Raw genomic sequence first — 25650 nt, 5'->3', positions numbered from 1 at the left:
AATGTCGTGATTGGTTGGATCAGCCATTGACGTCATGGCGGTAGGAACACAATGATAGAATTATTCATACCGTGTCCAAGGTGTTGTAAACATTGGCCAACTCCCCATTTCAGGTCTTTGTTTTGTTTTTTTTGGGTACTTTTTCTTTTTATCTTCTTGTTTGTGTGTGTGTCTGGTCGGCAAAGAATGCTTACAAGTTTAATATTTACCATCACGTTGATCAATGATTAATACATTTTAAATCGAAACATTTTTTCCGGATTACAATATATATATATAATTATTTTAATATTTGCCACAATGTTGGAGTCAGTAGAGATTTGTAGAGAGCTTGTTTGAGCTTCGAGAATCGCGTGTTCCAGTATCTAAACCATATATTATCGTAAAAGAGGGACATCGTAGAGACTGACTCCAACATTGTGGCAAATTCAAATACTAAAATAATAATTCGCTCCATTGCTACATGTCGAGCACTTTTCGTACCATATTTGTATCCAACACGATTTTATATATATATATATATAAATAGGGTCACTCACGTTTTTGTTTTGTCTTTTTTTTTATTTTTGCCGATACAATTGTTTCTATGTCCTCCATTTCGTCAGTCGGCAATTATCCGTAGTATATTATCGAGCACTCTCGTACCTACAAGTACCCACCAACACTCATAATATATATATATATCTGGGATAGAAGACAGAGAGAATGATCCCCAACCCACGTCATTCAAGATTGATGATGATGACTATGATGACGGGATGGGGAATCTCACTTGCTCCACGAATGGTCATAACAGTAAATGCATTCTTGCAACGATATAGAAAAGAAATTAAAAAATAATAATAACCAGTATAATTTCTTTCTCAATATCTTTATTACAAATGTCACACAAGTCAAAGTCATGACAGGGCATATACAACGATATGAAAATTCTCTTCAACAAACACTTGTGAATTAAATGCCTCTTGGATTTTTGGATTGGATAAAAAGTAATCAATAATGCAGAAGTTTTTTTTTTTTTTTTTGTTTGTTTGTTGCTTTAGGTCTCTTCCAACACAATTGAGGTTATATGAGAGACCGCTGAAACAAAAAAAAACAAGCAATCTAACAAAAATAGTACAAAAGTAAATCAAAATCATAACCTAAAGATATCATAAGCTAAATTATAAATAACCAAGAACAAACAGGCAGAAGATTTACAGAAAAAAAATATCCCCTGTCAAAAATACAATCACAAACCAAAGAAGCAGGATAGGCTAGTAAAGAGAAGAAGAAACGACATCACTATCGGATCGTACACCCATGCGAACATCATAGGTATATGATGCAGAAGAAATATCATTTAGTTGGATAACAATAACAATTCTACTGTACACTGACAAATCGCCTTTCCACATTTTGGGCAGAAAATTTCAAAGACAAATGATTAAAATGATTCCCAGAATTGGATGGAAGCAAATTTTTCTATTTTTCGTATTTATAGACAATATGTCTCACTATTACTATTACACAACAATGTCATATGAGTTGACCAGCCGGTAAGTGCCTTATGCATGAGAATCCGATGAAAATTACTTGAATCTATTCTCTTATTGTAAAGCCTAATTTATTTTATTTTTTTTTTTTGGTTTTCTTTTTCTTTTGTTTGTTTGTTTTTTTGTGTGTGTTTTTTTTTAATGAACCACTAGTAGATAGTACAGTTTTTATGTGAAATCAAGTTCATTTAAGAGTGTGTATCTTTACTTTAATAATCTGTAAAGAAAAATATGGTTCTTCATCGGTCGAAAAAATGATATTATTGTTTAATTCAGTATCCAACTCGAATTAAAGCAAATCAAAAAAATTGAAGAAAAATTAAAAGAAATAAAGAAACCCTGCCTGATATTTCAAATTGTAATAACCAGACCTGCTTGAATTTTAAAAATATTCTTTGTTCTCACAATACATTTTTTTAAAAATATATATTAATATTTATTCTTAATACATTCTCAAAAAGTGTTATTGAATTCTCCTGTATCTGGTACCCAAAATTCAGCTTCGTAAAATTAGGCAGGTCTGTATAAACACCCCCCCCCCCCCCCCCCCCCTCCTCCTCTTCCCTCCCTGCATAAAAAACTTTTTTAAAAAAAGAAAAAAATTTAATATAAAATAAGTAATAATAACACTCGACTGTCTCCCTCCCAGCTAGGGTATCCGGCCAGGGCCAAGACAAAGACAGAAAACAAGTTGGAAAACAGATACAGGGGATAGAAGACACAGCAGGAGCCCCACCCAGGAGAAATGGTTCAAATAGTGAACAGATGTAGATTTCCAGAGCACACTATCAGTGTAATAATAATAATAATAATACACATTTATATAGCGCTCATTCTCGTGTAAAACACAAGATCTGGGCACTTTACAATATAAATATCAATTTTAAGTGAAAAAAATAAAATAATAATAATAATTAAGTGTACTTAGTTTAAAATCATCTTAAAGTCATCCAGACACAAATATAGGACCCCACTAAGAGGAATACACTCAAATGTTTACAAACAAATATATATTTATAACAAAAAAAAATGTAACAGTACATAGCAGAGATAATTTAACAAGGAAAAAAAGATCATCTCACAATACTCTTAACTACACATTTGATTGTTTCCTTCCCAGCTAGGGTATCCAGCCAGGGCCAGGACAAAACTAAGTTATCTTATTCCAAGACAAAGACAGAAATCTTATTAGAAAATAGATATAGGGGGATAGAAGTCCAGTATGTGCCCCCTGCGCACATGGGGAGAAGTAGGAGAAAGAGCGGGAAGAGGACGAAGAAGAAAAAATAACAATAATTACAATGCAAACCTATGCAGGATATTTTGATTCAACACGGTCAGATCTAACAAGACTACAAATTCAACAATGATATGAAACCAGCATTTGGTGATTTTTGTGTTTCTGTGTTCTCTGAGGGCTTTACTGTCCTACTAGAGATTTTTATCATGTAAACGCCTATAAAAGGGAAAACGATGGAATAGTAATAAAGAAATGTGATGTGCATTTAAAAGTGCCAATAAAAAAGACAACAAAAAACAAATGTTAGGTAAAGGGGAATAGAGAAAAAAGGGAATGGAAGTTGATTCCAAGAGCAATCTGGATAATCTAAAGTATGATGACAATCAAAAAGCCCTGACAGCACCAATAATAATACTTTTGGTAAATGATGGATAATGTGTGTAGTAGTCTCTGGTTTGTTATCATCTATCAACAGTAACAGCTAAATGAAAAATGCTTACAATGAGGCCTATTATTACAACAGTAAGGTTAGGCGATAGAACACATTTGCCTCTTTCTCTAGTCTGAGACAAAAACCATAGCCAAACTTAGATCTTAGCCGAAAATGGAAATATAATTTTATTGGACTAAAAACTTTTATATAGACATTAAACACCTAATTAAGGGATTTTTACAATGAAAAATAAATCTCATAAAAATGCATTACAACAATGGCCAGATATCATCCCGGGATTTTTCTCTCCAACCCCCCCCCCCCCCCCCCCCACGTTTTGTGTGCAAGAGTACTCAGTCCCTCCAATTGAAAAAATCGCCAATAGAATTGTCCAACATTACACTACACAAGAGCACTGTCATATTGTTCAAAATTCAGTGAAACAAAAAAAAAAATAATAATAAAATCCAGGTAAAGTTTCAGTAATGGACAGTTTACAAGGCTATAATTTCACCTTAATGAAATATTTGTTCTTAGCTCAAAAAAGAATATAAAAGCAGTAAGATAAGTATATTTTCAACAACGATAATAGGTTTGTTTGTTTGTTGTTGCTTTAGGTCTCTTCCAACACAATTGAGGTTATATGAGAGACCGCTGAAACAAAAAAACAAGCAATCTAACAAAAATAGTACAAATGTAAATCAAAATCATAACCTAAAGATATCAAAAGCTAAATTATAAATAACCAAGAACAAACAGGCAGAAGATTTACAGGAAAAAAATATCCCCTGTCAGAAATACAATCACAAACCAAAGAAGCAGGATAGGCTAGTAAAGAGAAGAAGAAACGACATCACTATCGGATCGTACACCCATGCGAACATCATAGGTATATGATTCAAGGGTGATGCTCCCATCCAACCACCCGCAACGATAACAGGAGAAATGCAAGTATAATAATCAAAACAGATTTTATACAACAAATGATCTAAAAGTACTAAAGACAATTCAAAATTCCTGCTAACAAAAAACATAAAAGACTATAACCGACTGCATATGCCATGTTTGCAATATCAACAAACACTATGTAACTTCATCATGCTGATTTTGATATCTATAAATAGAAGCAATAAGACATTTTGAAGAGAAGACAAAGGCAACATTAAAACAACTGGCTTGAACTTGAATCTGATGAAGGTCATGCTTTGATGTAGCTCTGACTGTGAAATAGCTCACTCTGGTGATTCACTAAATACCTGAAAACAAAAATTAGAAAATACTTTTTTTTTTCGGGAAAGTTAGAACAAATGAATAAAGACACATAAGTAAATTCATATAAAAATAATTTTTGACAATTTGTTGAATTCTGATCCTGAAAGCTGTTCCATTGGAAAAAAATAATTATTTTGAATAGAAGTATTTAAATACATTTTTCTTGCCCAAATGCCTTCACAATATGAAATAATTTCTGACATATTATCCCATCTTTTATCCGATGTTTTTTTCATGGATTTTCACTCACAATTAAACAAAAAGCTTTGTGATGGCTGAACTTATTCCTTCAAAACTTTTCATGCAATTTATGCTAATGCTAAAAATAAATCTTGAAAAGTACAGAGGCATTTTGGTGTTTTTCAAATTGAAGACTATCATTTGTTTATGTTCAAATATCTTTTTTTTTCTTAAAACGTGTCAATTACTAAAATCCAACTTTCTTCAAAACTAGAGCATGAATCAAAACATCTCAGCGTCTTTATTTTGTTAACATCATTAGATATGTATTGTATGTTGTTAATTTCTTAGAAATATCTAATAACTTGTGAGAAAGATGTAACTAAAATATGGTGATATTTCATAATGTTTACCCAAAAAAAATGTTAAAAAATGAAAACTTTTACAAACCACTCTCAAGCAACTAAAAATAAATTCTGTATAGTTTTCAAAAGAAAATCTGGATTAAAAGAAAGATTATGTATCAACTCAAAATGCATGATCCCTGGTGAAGTCGAGATTTTTTTCTGACCCCTTAGTTCACCCTGCAGTGATTGGGTGGCTGTGATTGTTACATCTGGTGGAAAGTACCTCGCAACAGAGTAATGTCCTATCCAAAGGGTAACAAGCAAGTACTATGTCCATTTTATGCTATAGAAACCGGGATAAACTCCGATTCATTGGGTCTAATTGCTCTGAAGGCCTTTTTTATATGAATTATTACATAGAATTGATGTAGTACATTTGGTCTTACATCCATTTTGGAGCCGAAAAAATGAATACTGACGACATTTTTATGACCAAAACTGTGCTCAAAATACATATATGCAATTTCCTGAAATTATTCAATTGTGAAAAATGCATGGCATATAAGTAAATGATGATCCGTTGTCAGTAGTTGAGCTTTCAAAAAATGGAGTTGTCAAATTCTGATAATTTAAAAACCGATAATCCAGTATCTGAAAGATTCTTATTTACAACTGCCTTAAAATTTGCTTTTAAAAATCCTTGGGTCAAAATTACTCACTGAAGACAATGGTGGATGAACTTGATGATAATTTGTAATTGGACTTCTTTCATTTTCATTTTCTTGAGTAAATCTGGGAGTTTGACTGCAATGAAAAAAAAACAATATCTTAAGAAACAAACAAAATCAATTAATGTAAGTTTTTATAAATAAAATGCCTATGTATTGAACTTCTGACGTTAAAACATATGCTTTAGAACTTAAATGTCCACAGCAGTTTCAGATCTGGATTAAAAAAGCAGTAACATTTGCCTGCTACTGTTTGGGAAGAATGCTTGTGAAAGGAACATTGATCTGGCAGGTGGTGGTGAAAGTTGGGGGGGGGGGGGGGGGGGCCTGGAACAAAAGTATGAAGTTTTTGATATCACATTTTGTTTTTGTTTTTAAGGGTTTTACGGCACTTGCAACACTTTCAGGTCATATCAGCGTCAGTAAAAAGGACGAAAATGGGATAGTAAAAAGTTCTAGAATTACAATTAAAGCACCAAAGAAAAGGGAAGACAAAGGGGAATTGGTTCAAATATGAAACATGTAGATTCCAAGAGCACATATCTAAGTACTTAGTTTGAGATCACCTAAAAGTCTCATCCATACACAAGCACAGGTCCCCACTAAGAGGAATACATTCAAATGTTTACAAATCATATATAATACGTAAACAAAACATAATCCAGTATATAACAGAGAGATGATTTACAAGGAAAAGAATATCATCTCCCAAAACTAACTATACATTTGACTGTTTCCCTCTCAGCTAGGGTATCCGGCCAGGACCAGGACAAAACCAAGAAACCTCATTCCAAGACGAAGACAGGAAGCATGTTGGAAAACAGATACAGGAGGAAAGAAGACACAGTGCCTCCCTGCCCACTATGGGAGGTCAGGAACCCCACCCAGACATCACATTTTGAAAACATTATTATGTGAAGAGGTAAAACAAATCAGCAAAACTATAATAATCATAAAATAATGATATCCATTTTATTTATAAACCTTGAACAAAAAAGCAATTTAAAAAATCCCTTCAACAACATACCAAACATCCGTAATAAATGTATTGTTCCGTATATCTGTGAAGGGGTGATCGCATTTTCCAGTTTCACATCAGATGGCAACAGTTGCCATCCCAAGATCTTGTCCATAGCATCTTCTCTACCATGGCAAGAGGACATTGTTATACTATCGGTACCTGTGGCACTGTGGCCTGAGCCACTTTGACCATTGGGGACTGTGGACTGGTCAGACTGAGATGAGAATAGAATAACATCAATTAAAAGCAATGTATAACAAATCCTACAAGCTTTGTAAAAATTTAGTATTAAATATATAATACATAAACTAGTAAAATGCCCATGCTTCACTATAATCTTAACAGCTATGAAAGAAATATTCTAGAAAGAAATCTATTTATATATCCAATCCATACTGTTACAACATTTGGATGCTAAATAATTATTTATTTATAAATAATTTATTATCCATTGAAAAATGACAAATTAAAAAAATATAATAATCAGTGCTGATGGTCACAAAAAATGAAAATGGAAGAACGATTTGAATAATTGCCTATAAGTCAGAGTTTTATGGCATTAACCCCCACTTCGGAGCAATTGAGATGATAAATTATCATTGATACTTAAGCTAATTTCTGAAGAGTGGGAAACTGCACCTATATTATATTCCACCACACATCAACTCTCTCACTGCCAATACATTGGTGGGGGGAAATGGTATTCTTTAAAATGAAGAAATACCTCCTTTGACTTAAAAATCATGGATTTCTGCAAATCCGAGGAAACCATCAGCACTGAATGATAAAATGCATTATATATTCATCAGGATTTATAAAAATTAGTTCTTGCTTGATAATATACACTTCTTGTTTGATAGATTATAACCTGGCACGTTAGGAGGAACAATACAATGTTCCATGTTTACTACCCAAATGTTACATTCTTATGAATTATCAAGATAGAGAACGATGGAAACTGTTTGTCTGTGGCCTATACCCTGACCCAGGGTGAAAAAGGTAGACGGTGACAAATCTCTGATACATTCCAAATATTTTCCATCAAACATTGGTGAAAAAGAGTAAATACAAAACAAGCCTTTAAACTATTATTTCTTATCAATCATCCAAACAGACTCTTATCTATTATCTCTCAATAACCAGGTGATTTCTAAAAACAAAATATGAAGATAGAAGGGTGGCCGGGAAAGAAATATAAATGAGAGAGAGAGAGAGAGAGAGCTTGTTTGTTTTTTGTTTTTAAGGGTTTTACGGCGCTTGCAACACATTTAGGTTATATCAGCGCCAGTAAAAAGGAAGAAAATGGGATAGTAAAAAGTTCTAGAATTACAATTAAAGCACCCAAGAGAAAGTAAGACAAAGGGGAATGGGAACAAATAGGGATCAGATGTAGATTCCAAGAGCATACCACCAATGTACTTAGTTTGAGATCACCTATGTCTCATCCGAACACAAGCACAAAATCCAACAAAGAGGAATACACTCAAATGCTTACATTATACATTAAAAATAACCAATATAATAATACATAACAGAGAGATGATTTACAAGGAAAAAAATATCATCTCCCAAAACAATAACTATGCATTTGACTGTTTCCCTCTCAGCCAGGACTCCGGCGAGGGCCCGGAAAACACCAAGTAATCTCATTCCAAGACAGACAGAAAGCTTGTTGGATAAGATATAAGGGGATAGAAGACACAGTATGTACCTCCCTGCCCGCTATGGGAGGTCAGGATCCCAACCCAGAGAGAGAGAGAGAGAGAGAGAGAGAGAGAGAGAGAGAGAGAGAGAGAGAGAGATTAGAGAGATTAGAGAGAGAGAGAGAGAGAGAGAGAGAGAGAGATGAGAGAGAGATGAGAGAGAGACAGGAGTGAGAAAGAGAGAGGCCACTCTGCAAGAATACTTTATGAATTGCTTTTTTTTAAAAATAAGACGGAAGTTGTAATGACTTTGATAAACACATTTAGAAAAGAGAGGAAAAAAGAAAAATGCACCTACAATTTATTAAATCGCCCAAAAAAACATCAAGAGATGAAGTGAGTAGAAAGTGCCAGAGGACAATAGAGAATAAAATATTTTTTTTGCGGCGGTGATGGGGTTTGAACCTGCGACCTTATTGGTACGACAACTCCGCCTGGCCGGTGAGAGCGTGACTCTACCGTATGAGCTATCCACGAATCCAAAAACATTTGTATCAATCTCAGGTCATTCATTATCAGTGCCTTCTCTCACCGACTACTGGAGGTAGCGGGTACACACGCACACAACCTGGCCAGCAGTTAAGCGTAATAGCCAATATTCTCAACACAAACATATAACATAGAAACAATTGAAATCATTATTCTCTATTGTCTTCTGGCACTTTTCTACTCACTTCATCTCTTGTTGTTACCAACATAAGTGCCTGCTCTACCCACTTTTCTGAATTAAAAATTCACCACATATACCGGAGCATACTCCATGGCTCAATTGTTTCTATGTTATATGTTTGTGTTGAGAATATTGGCTATTACGCTGGATAGCTCATACGGAAGAGTCACGCTCTCACTGGCCAGGCGGAGTTGTCGTACCAATAAGGTCGCAGGTTCAAACCCCATCACCGCCGCAAAAAAAAATATTTTATTCTCTAGTGTCTTCTGGCACTTTTCTACTCACTTCATCTCTTGTTGTGCCTGCTCCTACCACTTTTCTGAACCAAAAAAACATCCTATCATGCTAAAGCTAAAGGATAAAAAAATCTAGAACCATTTACCCCACCCCTTCCCTTTCAATCATCATCTCACCCAAAGCCTCAATTGGTCTTGTGTAACCTTTGACTCAAGTCTGTTTTGACAAACATTATGAATATGCGAGTGTCACCAAAATTCATGCAACTCTCATGCATCTGAGAAGCGGTGATGCAACACTCACAAGCCAGGGTCATAAACTATATGCTTGCTTACTGCAAGCTGTGTAAAATTAAGTTTTTATTATGGATAAAAATTTATAAACATGCAACACAGGTGCCAAAATATGACACAAGACATAAAGGTGGTTTTTCTGCGGAACTACCAAAATGTTTGACATGGCAAAAATCAGCGGAAAATTTCTAAGGATTCGTGGAAAATTATCATCACTAAGCCTTCAGCTCAAGCAATTAATAGTAATACAAAATCTGAATATAATTTCCTAAAAAACAAGTTTGTCTCACCAGGAGCAAAAGTTTAAATTATTTTATTTTTAAAGACGATTAAAACTTTCTCCCATATAGAAGACAATTGATAGAAGTCTCAAATTTTCAGTATGGAATAATCTTACCTGATTAACGATGGTGGCACAACTTGAGGCTAAAAATACTTCATTATCAACTTCTATGCCAGGCTCATTTTTCACTTGAACTGCTAGTTGGGGACAAGAAGGGATGGTGGCATCATCGTAATCCAGTAATGTCCGTCTTCGAGTCCGAGATGCTATAGGAATTATTGGCTCCCTTGCAATTTTACAAGGACTGGAAGAGGAGGAGGAAGTACAAGCTGATGGTTGAGATTTGTTTGAGAGTTTATGTGATGAACTGGGCAGTTTGTGCTTTAGACTAGAGCATGACGTGGAGCTTGTTGATGTTACTATTGTTGATTTAGACTGGTCTTGGTGAATGCCTTGGCGAGTGACACGACGTGGAGGAGTGGGTGGAGATGGTTCCGATGAAGATGATGATTCTGATGGGATGGGGGATGGAGATCTAAGTTGTTGATGCTGCTGCTGCTGTTGCTGTTGTTGATGCTTTTGATCATTTTGTGACAACTGTTGGTGGTCCTTACTTTTTGATTCTGGTTTCCACTTTGATCGGGACAGAATATTTCTTGGAACTTTTGATGATGGTTCCTCCGATGAACTGAAAATGAATACAAGTCAGTGAGCATAAAAGATTGTATGTCTTTAATGTAGAGCTGCCAGCAACTTCACACACAAAAAAAAGGATATTTACATTTTTCTTACCCCTGTACAATTAAATTGTATGTTTCTCTTCAAAAACTTAATTTTACACAGCTTGCAGTAAGCAAGCATATAGTTTATGACCCTGGCTTGTGAGTGTTGCATCACTGCTTCTCAGATGCTCAGAAATTGTGCAAATGCAGTTCTTACTTATAACATATTATTTAACTTACTTGTCAATGATAACCAGACAGTCACACCTCTGGCTGTTTTTAGCTTTGATGATACTCGTATATCAACACACTGACAAATAATTAAATCTAGAAATTACAATTTATGTCCTTTTTTGTTTGCAGATGAAAACATTGACACTGCACTTGATTTGATAAAAATTGTGACTTTGGTAATGAAAAATGACCCCTGAGAAGTTTTGACAAACTGGGGCCATCTTAATTGTTGTAAATTTGAAGTAGAAATTTTCTTGCCAAAATTTTTTTAATGTGCATTGCCTATCTATGTACAGCAGAACAGTGCTTACCCATCTTTCTCTAACGTACTGCAATCTGTAGGCTTAACCTGTGATATGGCTGATTCGTACTGCTGCTGTTCTGCTGCATACAACAAGATGATGGGAAGGGTGAAATCGAATATGATACGCAAACTGTCAACAAATTCTTTGCACAATGACACACTGTGAGAAGAAATAAAGTTTTGCACATCATTTATAGGCAAAACAATCATCATTTATACATCAATTTCAATAAAACCAAATAGCTTCATGCTGTCAGAGCAAGTAGCTTAATCCATAAAAAAGGTTCCAACATCTGGACCTTAGAGATTAATAATTGAAACATCAACGAATTTATAAACACATTATCATTAAACCTCTTTCATTTGGTTAAATATTGGAAGGACTGCCAAGTTCACAAAGTCAAAGCAGACTTGCCAACATGTCTGACTTCTTAGAAAATTTTTTTTGCTGATTTTCTACAAAATGTTACCCTGTTTTTGCTTATTTTCTATGATAAATGCTTATTTTCACTGGAGTCTCAAAAAAAAACCTACTAAAACCATAACTTAATCCAGTAGGGAGACCACAGTAGTATTGACATTAAATGTCAAGCTAACAGACGGAAGGACGGCCTGAATCTCCTTTGTCCTTTACATTGCCTGTCTGGCATTTATTTTACCAAAATCCTTACTAAGTTACGGAAAATCATACTAGTTGTCAAATCTGTCAACGTGAAGGACGGGCTATCTTTGAGGTAACAATAGAACAAACCCAGGCCAGTGATATCACAAGTATATATTATAATTGGCAATGATAATGAAAGGGTGTAAAAAGTGGAATAACTATTCTGATATGGATGATGGAAAAGCACTAAACAAAATTATTAATAGTACCTTCGATAATAAAATCTAATATATCATATCACAACTCATTGTGTTAAAATTCTATGGCGAGTCAGAGGCTATTGGCATCGGAATAAATTAGGCATTAAAAGAAAGCTCTAACATTTGAAAATCCTGACTACTAATTATTACATATACATAAAATAAACACACAAATAATGGTTAAAAAAACAAATATCCTATCACAGTTATTTTTGTTGGGTGTTCAAGAGTCATTTGTTTCCCATGATGCTAATGATATCAGTTAGGCTCATACATATAATTAATTTGCATGGTAAGCTGAGTTAAAATATTATATTTTTTGTCAGTTACTTCCACTACCCATGGAAACGGTATGGATTTGAAACTTTGCATACATATTTCAATACATTTTATAACTTTTGTCAGAAGCAATTTTGGTTTTACTAGCAACTTTATTTACACGAATTTTTGAAAATACCTTTTGAGAATTTTGCAACAATATTCAAATTTTACAAAACTAATCTACATCCAAATAAAAAAAACTTCTGACAAAATTTTTTTATCTAATTAATCATCATTCATATCAAATTTGAAGGAAATTGGTTGAGAAAAAAGAGAGAGGAAATAATGAGTTAAAATCATCATTTTGAGAAATTTGAACGTGAAAATAAAAGACAAATAAAATACAAAAACCCAAACAAACACTATAAAACTATGCTCTGCCATTATAGTGAATTTGACCTTTGACATGCAAATAGAGTACCTCAAGACAAACACAACAATACCAAATATAATACGAAAATCGTAAGAGGCATATTGATACTGACACATTCCTACCTAAAAAGAATCATAAAAATAACAAGAGCAACGGTGTCCTCAGCACAAGACCAGAAGCTTACCATTTATCAGGAGGACATTTCAAAGTGTGTTTATTACTGTTCCTTGTCTTCTCCCTGCCTCCATTGGGGTCACAAACGTAGTTGACACAAAACGTCTTCATGAAGCTTTCCAAGATGTCAATGACACAAGGCTTGGCAGGGATACGAGTCAGCTGGAAATGAGATAAAAAGTAATTTTACATGAGCATTTGTATAGCACAATATTCATTAAATGCTCAATGGCTTTACAAGACAACATGTTGAAAAAGCATGCAGCTTATAAGGCTCTATTATCATATCTTTTTCTCATTGACATCTACACTAACGTGTTACCCGCTACATACCCATTTTACTCATTAGTATGCGAGATAATGTAAGTAAATAACCTTTTTCAAGGACTAAATCTCTGTCGTCTAACTGGAATTTAGTAATGCATTTATGTCTTTATTGTTTTTTGTTGTTGGCTGAAGGAGGGTTTTGAGCTCGAAATGTTCCGTGTTTGGTATTTTGTTGTTTTTTAAAGCTGTTATACTCATTTTTGTTTAAGACAGACCTTTAATGCACCCTGCAATTGAAAACACTGCACTTTGCTTCTTGAGGCAAAATGGCATCTGCCATGAGTAATAATGGCATGGGAAAAAGTTAATTTGAGACAAATTGCAATCTCAGCCGTATTCACTCTCATGTTTTCACTAGACATGACTTTTTTTTTTTTAATTTCTATCAAAATGCAAATTTTTTGCCTTGAATGTGGAATGTAGACTTATTATGTGGAATAGTTCCAGGAAAAGCAGTAGGGTAGGAGCCTCTGAATCTTAAGTGACTTATATTATCATAGTTTATACCTCAGGCATGTAAATGGCAAATGACAAAAAATTCTGAAACCAACTCGCACAATGCCTTTTTACAAAATTAATGGTTCAAATAAAAGGAAATGGTTGTGTATGTATTTTTCTCATAGTCCATTTATAACTACAAAGTGGAAGCGAAGAAAACTTATGAATATATAAATAAAAATATAACTAAGGTTGATAAATCTGTTAAAAAATCACCTGATGTCCAATTGATTATATTGTAAGCTCAGTCTCCTAAGCCTAACTCTACTAATAAGTGATTGGATGGCCAAAATCTATTCTAAGAATCAGAATCTCAAATCAATGATGCAACATAAAATCAAACAGACAAATGAAAAAGTAACAATGTAAAAGAATGGATATCCCAGCACTAATGAAGACAGCTAAGGACAGATCTGATCTGGATGAAGGGTCATTACTACAGCAAAGTAATCTCATGACTTGTCTGCCTCTATAACTACAACGACCACAGTTACTTATCTAACTTAGTTTAGTCAGGAATATGAGAATGAGAACTTGAGAGAACTGAGAATTCTAAGTCAAAAGAGGTGAAATCAGTGCAACATCAAATAAAAACAAACATATGCAACAGTAAAAAAAAAAAACAATTTTCTAAAATTATCAACTTAGCTTCGAGTTTAAACCAAGAAGATATTCACAAAGTCTGCCACACTCCAATAAACACCTATAGATTGTTGTGATGATGTTTTTACACTGAGTTCGTTATGTAGCCACAGTGGCCATTTACAGAACAAAATTTCAGAATTTTTTTTCTTCTGAAGGACCTCTATAACTGCCATGTAGTTCAGAATCAGTTCAGAAATTTTCTGTCTGAATTCATGGCCTGTGAATAACGAAGACTCGTGTTTCGTAGTGGAAATAACCACTTCCGTTCAAAACAGCTAGTGGGGTGTTTCTGTGTATACAGAAAGAGCTCGCCATGTCTGGGCTTATATGCACGATACTATATTGTTGTAGTATTTAATAAGAAGGTTTTTCAAAAATAAATTATTTTATTACTTTTATATATTTTTATTCTGTACCCCCCCCCCCCCCCCCCCTCTAAATTGAAAAAATCTGAATTCAGACAAATTCTGAAAGATTTACATCCCTAATACCTGACAGAACATTTTTTATTGCTAATTCATCTATAAACGCCACAGCCACAACTGGGGGGGGAAGAGAGAGAGAGCGAGAGAGAGAGAGAGAGAGCGAGAGAGAGAGAGAGAGAGAGAGAGAGAGAGAGAGAGAGAGAGAGGGGGTGGGGGCAAAGAAAAAGAAAATAATTCCTGTAATCAAATCCATTTCCCGCACTCTTTTAAATTATCACATATTTCAATATTTTGGACAAAATTACATTTTTAAATATATAATCTCCTATTGGTTGGCAAGCCTGCCTTTGGCACTGCGTGAAACTCTGAATCCAAACTAGAGTTACATTAAAATCACCTTATTCTTTTTATTGATGAGAAAATAATCGTCCTCCAGCTGGGCTTTAAGACTGTCGGGAATCTCAAACTCACAGGCACTGGACTTCTATGTGGAATTAAGGTAAAACATGGGGAATCAGTGAGGAAAGAGGTTAGTTTTCAACGAGAGTGAATGAACATTTAAATTTTGAAAATAAAATCAACCATATTGGAATATGAATCTACAAGACATCATTGGTTTTTTTTTTACCTTTGTTTCATTTTAAAGTGAAATCAAACTCAGATAACAGGGTGCATTTTGATGAAAAATCAAAAGTGAAAAATTGTTAAAAGAAGAGAGGATTTTGTTAGAAAATTTACATCTCCAAAATCAACATGAGCAATCTGATCTTTCCTTAATATTGTCTTTTCAATAATCATGAAATATTCATCTCAAATGCAGCCCGTAAATCACTGACGACTACATATGGAGGTAAAAAAAAGATATTGAAAAACTCACAAAATAAGATATAGACAGCATGCTGCATTGCTTCTGTAATAAAGACAAATGGTAGTGGAACAGAATGAGTAGCTTGAGGACATCAGCATACCTGACATTGATATTCATGTTTTCTGAGAACCGTCAACAAGCAGTTAGGTCTGAATTACTTACCTCTCTCTCTCTTCTCCATTAAATGTACATTCAAATGAATTAATTCACAAGAAAAAGCTTTAATAAAAACAATGTCAGCTTTGTTTGGAAAAAATAAGAAAAAAGATCAAAATACCTGTTTCCTTTTATCTTGAGCAGCTTTTCCTTTCCCTTTTTGCTGTAAAAAGAAAATAACTTTTATAATATATTATTTTTTAAAATCGGGTTGGGATCAACATAGTTCCGAAGAGCCAATGTAAAATTTACGCCATCGAACACAGAATTACTGGAAAGTCTAAACAATATAAAACTTTTTCACAGATTGATATACATGCAACCTTCTTTTAAATTAATCTAACTATTGCCTGTTGATTCACAATAGTTATTTAGAATATCTGCAAGGGCGTAATCATGCCTGGGTATTAAAATTTGACCCTTGACCTTCGGATTTGCCATCACTTCACCGCCGGATAATTTGCTGAAAAGAGTCGTCTCAATCGACAAGTACATATTATTGCCAATAAGCGCATGTCGGTCTCCATCTATATTAATTTCCACAATACAGCTGTATAATAATTAAAATAAACGAATGCCAGTTCGTAATAGCTTCATTTCTCCCAAATTCTGTGAGTTCTCCATACACCAATCAATAATCTCACGAGACATAAAGAAAAGGGAGGTAACTCCCTTATTTAATTCTTCAAAAGAAATATTTTGTAAGTTTTGAACTATTCAAATACAGTGATTTAGCATTTTAAATTTTATTCTTTTCTTTATTTTAAAAATATAAATCTTTATTAATTTTCTTTTTTTTTTGGTCTATTTGATTATTATTCTTTAAATAATTTAATAATATTCACAATTTTGACAGTGTCTTCATAAAGTATTAATATATTCAGATATAAATATTTTTTACAAAGGTGGGTATCTTTTGAGATGCTCAGCGTGTGTGGGTTAAGAAAAATAAATAAATAGCATCCACCTCCTCACTCAGAAATTGTGATTGGTTGGTCATTTCATGTTACGAATCGCCATCTGGCTGGCCACCCCATTGCCTAATTAATTTGCTCGCACCTACACATGTTACCCAACCGATTTTGATCGTTGATGGCTTAAAAGATTCGTCCCGATTGATGATGATTTCCACATTATGGTAGTATAATAATAAGTAAAATAGATAAGTGCCTGTTTGCAACAGCCTTTATTTCCCCACAAATATTGCAGGTTCTCCATTAGTAATTAAAAATTAATTTATAAATTACTAGAATAAAACGCTTAACTAACATGTATTACTGAGCAATTAATACTGAATATTACTCGCACCTTCTCATGCTTACTCAAATATTGTAATTAAATCATACCAGATCAAAAGATAAATTAGACAATACAAGACGACAGGATTTTTCAAGATTGCAGTAGATTTTATAAACACTTGGCAACAACAAGCTATTTATTGTCATTAAAAGGCAATTGTAGCTGTAAATTCAATACTAAACATTCTCCAGCCAACAAACATTAACCAAAGTTATACAAAAATTGTGTGCATTGGTTACTTGCTGTTATTGTTACTGATAAACTTAAGTAACTCAAACACAGTACATATTAACTTACTCATTACAAATATCTATTCTTACTTTTCCTGTATCAGATTCTTCATCTGAACCATTGGAGTCAGATGGGTAATCAAATTCTGGTGGTGATCCACCAAATGCTTGATGTAAGATGGTATTGATCTTGCGACGACGTGCACCATTTTTTCTGGTGGGAATAAATTCTTATTATTTTTATTTTTAATCTTGCATGATGTGAAAATAAAATTCATGACCTAGTCTAATAAAATGAAATGCATTTCAACAGTTTTGCAATATTCCTTAGTCCCCAAAACCAATAGAATTATTGTCTAATATTTCTAATCTATTTTCCCCCTTTAGATCTCAGTATTGTTCAAATTCAATTGGTCTTGACGACATGGAATCATAAGTAAATACTAAGTATTTACCTGCAATAATAAGTAAATAATAAGTATTTACCTAGGCATTATTGCCAATACATGGTGATCAGCAGCAATTTCCTGATACTGAGTATAGATTCCTTTATACGATTAGTGACTTAGAAAACTTATTAAGCTATGCAAGTCGTTTTTGTATTGGCCTCATTTCAGTTTATCACACATAACATAATCCATGACAGCCCAGACGAGATATTTTATGACATTATTTTTTTAAAAAGAGAGAGAAAAATGAAACAAAACAAACAAACCAAAAAAGGATTGATTCTTATGATTTTATTCAGGGATTATTGGGCAAAACGTTACCCATACCCTCCCTCCCCTAATTGTGAATAGTATAGCCCACTTCTGCTAATAACTATTAACTGATTTTAAGGTGATTATCATATCGACATTTCACCTCTGTCCCCACAATGTGAGTAAATCGACTCAGCACTGTATAGCCTTGGTGATATGTTTAAAATCTGCTCAACTTAAGTAATGATTTAAGTATCATCCAGTATTACTATAATAAAAACGTTATCTTTGTTTTTAACTTTTAAAAGCTACTCTTGTTCATAACTTTTAAAAGTTACCTTGTTAAAATACTTACAATCTCTTGGCAGTGTCTGCAAGTTTCCTCATCAACTCTCTATTCTCATCTGTATTTCTCAAAACATAATGATCTGCCACATGTCTGTCCCAACTTGAAAATCAATTTGAAAATAAGACATCAATGTTGTTACTCTATGACAGTGAAGTGATTCCTAACAATATAACATTAAAATAATATCACCTCTAACATAAAAAGTAAGTCAAAGTCCATTAAATTTGAATATAAGACTTATTTTTGTAAAAAAAATAAAAAGGCATATATTGTTAACATTATCAATAGGCTTTTAACTAAATCGGGTCGAACGAGACGTCGAACGCCGAACCCGAACGGATATAGCCTTCTCACGTGACCATGAACGAGATCTCTCAAGCGGTATGCAGCATCGGATCTCAGGTCACGTGATAGAGGATAGCTTGAGTTGCTGTTGGCTTGTGTTAGGGGAGGGGCAAGGTCAGTGTCATTCAATAGTATATAATTGAGCACGTGGCGCTCTATACAGAGAGAAAATTATAAATTGATTATGGGCGAAGGTGGGGGGAGGGGGGAGGGGGGGGGTTGACCCACAAACGACCGAGGTGTTGGGCTTCGGGTAGACCATGATACGAAATCAAAGAGAAAAGGCCGCTGGTACTTGGATGGTGGAAATGGTTCGGGGGTAGGGGGGGTAGTGACAATCAGCATGGGATGTATATATTAACATTAATAATATAGGCAATAGATGACCAGGGATGTGTATTGTTTGTATATGTTTGTGTGTGTGTGTGTGTGCGCGCGCGTGTGTGTGAAAGAGATTACACAAAAATACCTTTCTAGGGAGCTTCCAAATGATTACGTATACGATAAATTTGAAAACCACATTGTTGAATCAGCTTGCAAAAAGGAGAACATTTATCTTTGTTTCATAAAAATAGGTTTAGAAATATAAAAATTTTCTAGTAGATTGATTATGCAAAAAAATATTGCTCAATTTTTTAAAATTTAATGATAGTTTCTTTATTTTCCGGTCGGTTTTCTTGATTTATATCTCATTTTTCAATTCTCAATGCGACGAGCACACTGATGTATCTCGTGTGATTCAAAAGCGTTGTTTGTTTTTTTAATATATATATACTGAGAGCCCTCACTAATTAATTCCTGAGCGTTGAGATGGTGACGCAACTATTACATACAAGACCTTGCAGTCGAGTCGGCAGGGCTTTTGGGTTACACAACCACTATCTACCCATCGGTCAGCGGTACTCTTTGATGTATACAACACTCACCGCCTTTACGCAAAGCCGCCTGCCCATAAATCAAGAGATGGTCTCCTAACTGTTCACAAGCGGACTGTCAAACGAGCAATCGATGATTGGATAAGAATCTCAAGATCTCATATAAAAAGGTAAGTTTTGGAGAGGTGATATCCCCCCACCCGTCATCGGACAGAACTTTCATTGCGTTATATCATATAAGCTCCACCTCCTCTTTCTATTCCGGAGTGATGAGATTAGACGAGAGGATGCGAGAAAAAATTGAACACGTGATCGGTAAGTCGTTCGTTCGACCTGCATCGGTGTATAACTATAACTCCGTATTATCCCGGACTCGCCAACCCCACCCATGTCAAAAGTGGAATCAGAACCTCTAAATCTAAAAACAGCAATTAAAAGAAATAAATCAGAAATGCAGGTTTAATATTTTCCAATGTCATATATATATATTTTTATTTTTATTTTTAAAATATCTCCCTTAGGCATTACATTGCGCATATGGAAAAGTTTATAAATCCAAAATCCAATTAATCAATAAATATTTTCCAAAATTAAATGAGTAAATGGAAAAAGCAAGATAGGAGTTCAAATATACAATAACATAAGGAGATTATTCTACCGGGAGCACTTTGCACAATCCCCAAAACAGATTATCAATCTTTGTAAAAAAGGTAATAAAAAAAAAAACAAAAAAAAAGAATACATTTTATTTAGTTGCCTTCAAATTACAAGTAATAGTAATAGGACAAAGCAGTCTATTTCTGTTTTTCATGAAATAACTTACTAATTTTTAATGATAGAAAAGAACAACTCAACAAAGGCAAAAATATATATATTTTTTAAGCAATAAAAGAAATACAAAATTAAAATGTTCACATAAAAAGGAATATACCTGCTATTCCAGCCCTGGAAATGTACACCATAGCTTGCTTTCTTCTTTCCCGATACATCTTTTACAATCTGCCTATCAACAACCTAAACAAAGAAAAATAAAAGCAGTTTGAGTGAAGCCATGTTGGTCCATTCTAAACCAACGAACAAAGGTAGGTATAAAAAGCTTTAGAGATGAAAAACTCTGAAAATCACTGAAAATGTTCATAGGCGACATCTGAATAGCAAAATCCAAAACAAAACAAGAAAATGCACATGAAGTAATGTAATATTCATTATAATTAATACCATTAACATTGTTTTATTAATATTATTATTATTATTATTGTTATTATTATTATTATTATTATTATTATTATTATTATTATCTAAATATCTATTGTTACACTATTTGAAACAACCCGAAATTATTTTCTAAGCTACTCTACTGAATGCAACTTTGTTGTGAATGTTTTCTCCACAAGAAAGAGAATCAACACACCATTTCTAAAGTTAGAGTCATATTTTATTGCAAACATTGAAAAGGTCAAAAGAATTCGGTACTGTGAGAAAACTACCACTATCAATATTCAAAATTCGTAATGTCACTTAAAATACAAAAAAAATCACAGCACCACATTTCGTAACTTTGGAGGAATTTGCGATATTCTGTGCGCACTGGACTTGGAATGGACTATAAATAAAATAAATACAGTCAACTCCACTTAATTGCACACTCTCAGGATTTCAGGTTAGTGCATCGATTAAGAGGAGTGTGCGATTAAGCGGAGAAGCCAAAAATAACATCTAAGCACCCTCTTTCATGTGCCATTCATGTAGGACCTTCACTTCTGAGTTTTCTATGGACTTGGGACCCTCAAGTTCTAGGCATGACCTCATTAGAATGTTTTTTATTTATTTATTTGGGTTTTTTTTTCTTTTTGTTTTAACTCTTTTCTTTTTCATGTTTTATGGACAACAAAATGTGTCATTATTGTTTACTATAACAGCAGTCGTGAAGCGTCTATTCTGTGCAAGCTGTTTATAAACCTTTGTCTCCAATCTCGCCAATGTAGAACATCTGTCAAGCGTTCTTCTTGGATGAAGTGGGGTAGTTTGTCTACCATGTCAAGTTTTTCAGTGTTTGTCAGGGGTCAGGTGTCACATTCTGATGATTCATCCTCATCTTCATTATCTCGGCATTGTCTTTTGTGGGGTTGAATGGAGTTGAGTGGTTCCTGAGATGTCAGTGTCAGTTCACCGTTGATGGTTATGTTATTGTCCTTTGGTACGAATTGATCGAATGCTTTGGCCCAAAAGTTGTGTGAAACGGGAACATCATCGTTGATTTCATATGGCTGTTGGTTGTCACCCCAATCAAGGTGTAGCGATTAAAGCGGAGCGATTATATAGAAAAAAATTCAGTTTTTCTGGAGTGTGTAGCGTATAAGCGGAGTGTGCGATTAACCAATGTGCGATTAAGTGGAGTGAACTGTAATAATAAAATTCCCTTTATTCATCCCCAAGGGGAAATTTGTCTTTAGGCTTTAGGGTCTATTCCATGCCAAGGTAAAACCCAGGCTCTAGAGAGGTGCGCCGGTGTTACCAATACTTAGCTTCTATACCAGGACAAATCATTCGTCTGGACAGAAAAATAAATAAAAAACTTACCGCTTACCGTCAAAAGCAGTTTAGATTTGAAGATATATTTGTTTTCTATCAAAAAACATTCGGTACTAGACAATCCTTGATGAATTTCAAAAGTTGTGTTTGAAATTATATCCTAAATATTTTCATGATTCATTCCTCGCTAAATCGTGTGTGTTTTTCGTCTGTCCAATGGTTGGTGCCCCCTAGTGCCTGCCGCCTGCCGCGCAAAACAAAGGTTTTTTAAAAAGTTTATTGAGAAAAAGATACGGAAAAAAGTGTCCCTAGATCGGTATGCAATTTGGTGCATAAGTGCAGTAAAAATTGGTGCGCAAAATTAGTTCGTAGAGGATGCGAGACTGTGTGTGTGTGTGGTGGATGTGTGTGTGTGTGTGTGTGAGTATGTGTGTGTGTGTCTCTCTTTCTTTCTTCCTTTTTTTTGGGAGTGCCTACGTACGCGGTAACGGGGCATCTAGCCTCAGGATCTATGTACACGTAAACCGGTTTACCGTTACAACATTCTGTCAGTGATGATCCTCGCTGTCGTGACCACGCGCGCTCGTGAGTGTGTGTGTGTGTGTGTGTGTGTGTGAGTTGTTTTTTTTTTAATCAAAACAATTTTAACCATTAATGGCGAGATTCCATCTTACACTCCCCAAACTCCAGATCTTAGTCTTAATGTTATCATTAAAAGACAAACTTTGCGATTTATAGTTTAATTGAAGCCTGAGTCGAAATATACTCTTACTACTGCTCTCTTGGTGGAAACGATTTATTCTGCATAAGCAATCTGGAGAAAAAAATCAGTGTCACTGTAAAAGGTTAAAATTTCACGAAGTACGCTCCGTGAACACTGCTGTAACAATCCTTTGATCTACGTCATCAGGCAACCCAGTGTTTCTTTCATCTTTTCCCATTCCCCCTTACTATCCCCCCGCCCATCTCTCTCTCTCTCTCTCTCTATCTCTCTTGTCATAATGTTATCCCTTCCCCTTCCCATCTCAATGTAAAATGAAAACGTTCTGTTGTTTGCAGAGATACATGTATGATTGTTTTGTTTTCTCTCTCTCACTAGGCTAGGATTAAAAACCAAGACATCAGGTAATGGGTGTCTAATGCCAAAGTATAGATTCTCTCTTTGGCCAATTTAGTCACGCATGTGGCAGTCCAGCTATTTACTGTGTTCTGCCTATACCACACAATAAGTGGGATTTTGGGGGGTGGGTACGAAAGAAATCAAGGTCATAAGTAACCGTGCACAAGAGCTGTATAGGGAATTGGTTTCTGGGGGTCTTGCAAATACCAAATATTTTATGGAAAGCTCTTTCGAACTCCAAGACGTCTGGTTTGTTTTGCTATCTTGGAACAAACGAAACAGAGATGTCTTGATGTGTGGCCTAGTTGTCTGATTTTGTGACCTGGATGTAAGGTTTTGTGACTTAGATGTATCCTTTTGTGTGTGCAAGCCATGCGGGTAAGTACAGCGATAGCTTGCCAGTTGAGGAAAAAAAAAGGAAGAAGCAGCGTATCCGCATTTGAAAAACAAAACAAAAAAAACATGAAAAAACAAAACAACTTAACCTTTTAAAGGCGAATATCAATCTTACTTGGACCAAAAATAAAATCTTACCGTTTTCATCAAAAGACAAAAAACAAATTACAATTTAAAAACTTGAGCTTTTATATAGAGCAATATCCACCCAACGTGCTCAAAGCGCTTTTTATCAATATTCTTACTGCTCTTATGGTGGAAACTTTTTTTTTCTGGTTAAAAAATAATATAAATGAAGACTATTATTTGAAAAACAAAAAAATCAGTGTCACTGGCAAAGGGTTAATTGCAGTACTCCTGCATCCTGTGAGACTCCTACGGCACTTGCTAATCATAAAAAAGGAAATAGCAGCAATCAGAAGAAAAAAAAGGTGGGTGGGGGGGGGGGGGGGGGGGGGGGGGGGGGGGAAGAGCAAACCCAGTAGCAATGCAACCTTTTAGCGGCGAAATTCGATCTTTGACCTAACACCAAATCTTCTATCATCAAAAGACAAGTAACGGCAAAACTATTATAGACAATTGAAGTCCGAGTTGCGATAGTCTGACTACTCTCTTGGTGGAAACGCTGTATTCCCCGTTAACAATAATAAAGATAAAAGCAAACTACTATCTAAAAGCAAAAAATTAGCTTCGCTGTTAAGGGGTTAAGAACACCTGCAACTGCAAGCATCCTTGAGATGCTCTACGTCACCAAGGTCACCAATCGACACGTCTCCCTCTCGTCAGCATGCACCCCCCCCCCCCCTCCACTCTTTCAAGGTGGTGGTGGCGGCGGATAAAAAAGGTGTTTTTCTCTTTCATTCAATCAACTGGTCTGCTGGTGGACCCTAGGCCTCTTTACAAGTACAAGAAATAATACTCACTTTTTTCTGCTCCAACGAAAATATCTCCCCCCCCCCCCCCCCCCCCCCCACCGGTCTAATTATTTGTAGCAGACGTCAAATTTCTCAAAACGGTCACGTGACACTGTAAAAACAACACAGGAAGTCCATGAAAGCTTATTTACGGCATTTCCTTTGAACCATGTAAACAACAAAATTTCGTTTTCATTCGACTCAACGGGTCAGATTAGCCGGTATTTTTTTAACGAACTAAAGTTCTGAAAAATCAAAATGTTTCTTAGAAAGTTGAAAGATGCTAGTTTTTGAAACAGAGGTAGGTTTTTTAAAAAAATCTTTACATTTTACGTGAATGCATGCTCAAGGCGAGTTGGACGTGCAGCGGGGGTTGGTCGGCCAAAGGCCCACCTCTCCAGTATTAGTATTGTATTCTTAGGATTATGATTAGTTGAGAGAATATTTGGGTTGTTTCCCTTACCATAAGGAGCTTTCGGAAGGCCTCCCAATTCTCCCAAAATAAAAATTGATATTGTTTACTGTACAAAATAAGTATCAATTTTTATTTTTGAAAAAATATCAAAATCAAACTCCGAGACTCAGACTTGGTGTCAAAATAAAATCTCACACGACACAACTACAACTCGCTCTTCAACTTCAACTCATTGCTCCCCCTTATTTTCCTCTTTTTGTAAGATCAGCCAAGTTGTCTACTTAAATACTTAGTTTCCGTAATTTAATCGCTGGATATTACTGTTACTGTTATCGATAATGGGTTATTCCAGACCAACCTTTGCATCGTATAACACTCTTGCTTTTGTTAGATCAGGCTCAAAGCATAGGACATGTTCACCAATTTCATACTCAAATCTTGGCCCTCTAGCACTCATTGTGCGATAAAAAAAAATAATTGTCTTCAAAAGAGTATATCACCGATTCCTTTTGTATTTTCTGTGATAAACGAAACTATGAGTATGAGCAGGGTGAAGTGTTCGCTCTTTTTCAAAATGTAAACAAACGTCGGCTACAACTGCCAGAGTTCCTTGCAGCTAAT

The 25650-nt window shown here is 34.8% G+C and overlaps 1 protein-coding gene and 1 long non-coding RNA gene across 4 annotated transcripts in view; one reads left to right on the top strand and one right to left on the bottom strand.

The window, feature by feature from the left end:
- The window catches only part of LOC144971432 (uncharacterized), an 11056-nt gene extending 8742 nt beyond the window's left edge, over positions 1–2314 (top strand). For 2 of the 3 annotated variants that reach the window (XR_013645132.1, XR_013645130.1), the window contains exon 4: positions 2185–2314. This is a non-coding gene — a long non-coding RNA (uncharacterized LOC144971432). The remainder of the gene's footprint in view (positions 1–2184) is intronic. The other variant, XR_013645131.1, reaches the window with a different exon arrangement.
- On the bottom strand, positions 2104–25650 carry LOC144971431 (MSL complex subunit 3-like). Its single transcript, XM_078912338.1, has 12 exons — positions 25388–25650; positions 20584–20666; positions 18439–18531; positions 17473–17596; positions 15975–16016; positions 15227–15313; positions 12945–13096; positions 11210–11362; positions 10057–10630; positions 6763–6970; positions 5727–5811; positions 2104–4464 (listed from the first exon to the last, which is right to left on the bottom strand). The coding sequence occupies exons 1-12, from the start codon at positions 25484–25486 to the stop codon at positions 4407–4409; spliced, it is 1758 nt and encodes a 585-aa protein (XP_078768464.1). The 5' UTR covers positions 25487–25650; the 3' UTR covers positions 2104–4406.

This window comes from Berghia stephanieae, chromosome 4 (assembly GCF_034508935.2).
Source record: "Berghia stephanieae isolate SIO BIC M18660-M18661 chromosome 4, UCSD_Bste_1.3, whole genome shotgun sequence".
Classification (NCBI taxonomy): Eukaryota; Metazoa; Mollusca; class Gastropoda; order Nudibranchia; family Aeolidiidae; genus Berghia; species Berghia stephanieae.
This window is presented reverse-complemented; position numbering and strand designations above follow the sequence as displayed.

Coding starts and splice junctions, on each gene's coding strand:
- LOC144971431 (XM_078912338.1), bottom strand. CDS start 25,486: ATGAGTGCTAGAGGGCCAAGATTTGAGTATGAAATTGGTGAACATGTC. Junction 10,631..11,209: donor AGTACGTTAGAGAAAGATGG/GTAAGCACTGTT, acceptor ATTCATTTTCAG/TTCATCGGAGGAACCATCAT. Junction 6,971..10,056: donor GTGCCACCATCGTTAATCAG/GTAAGATTATTC, acceptor TTCTCATCTCAG/TCTGACCAGTCCACAGTCCC.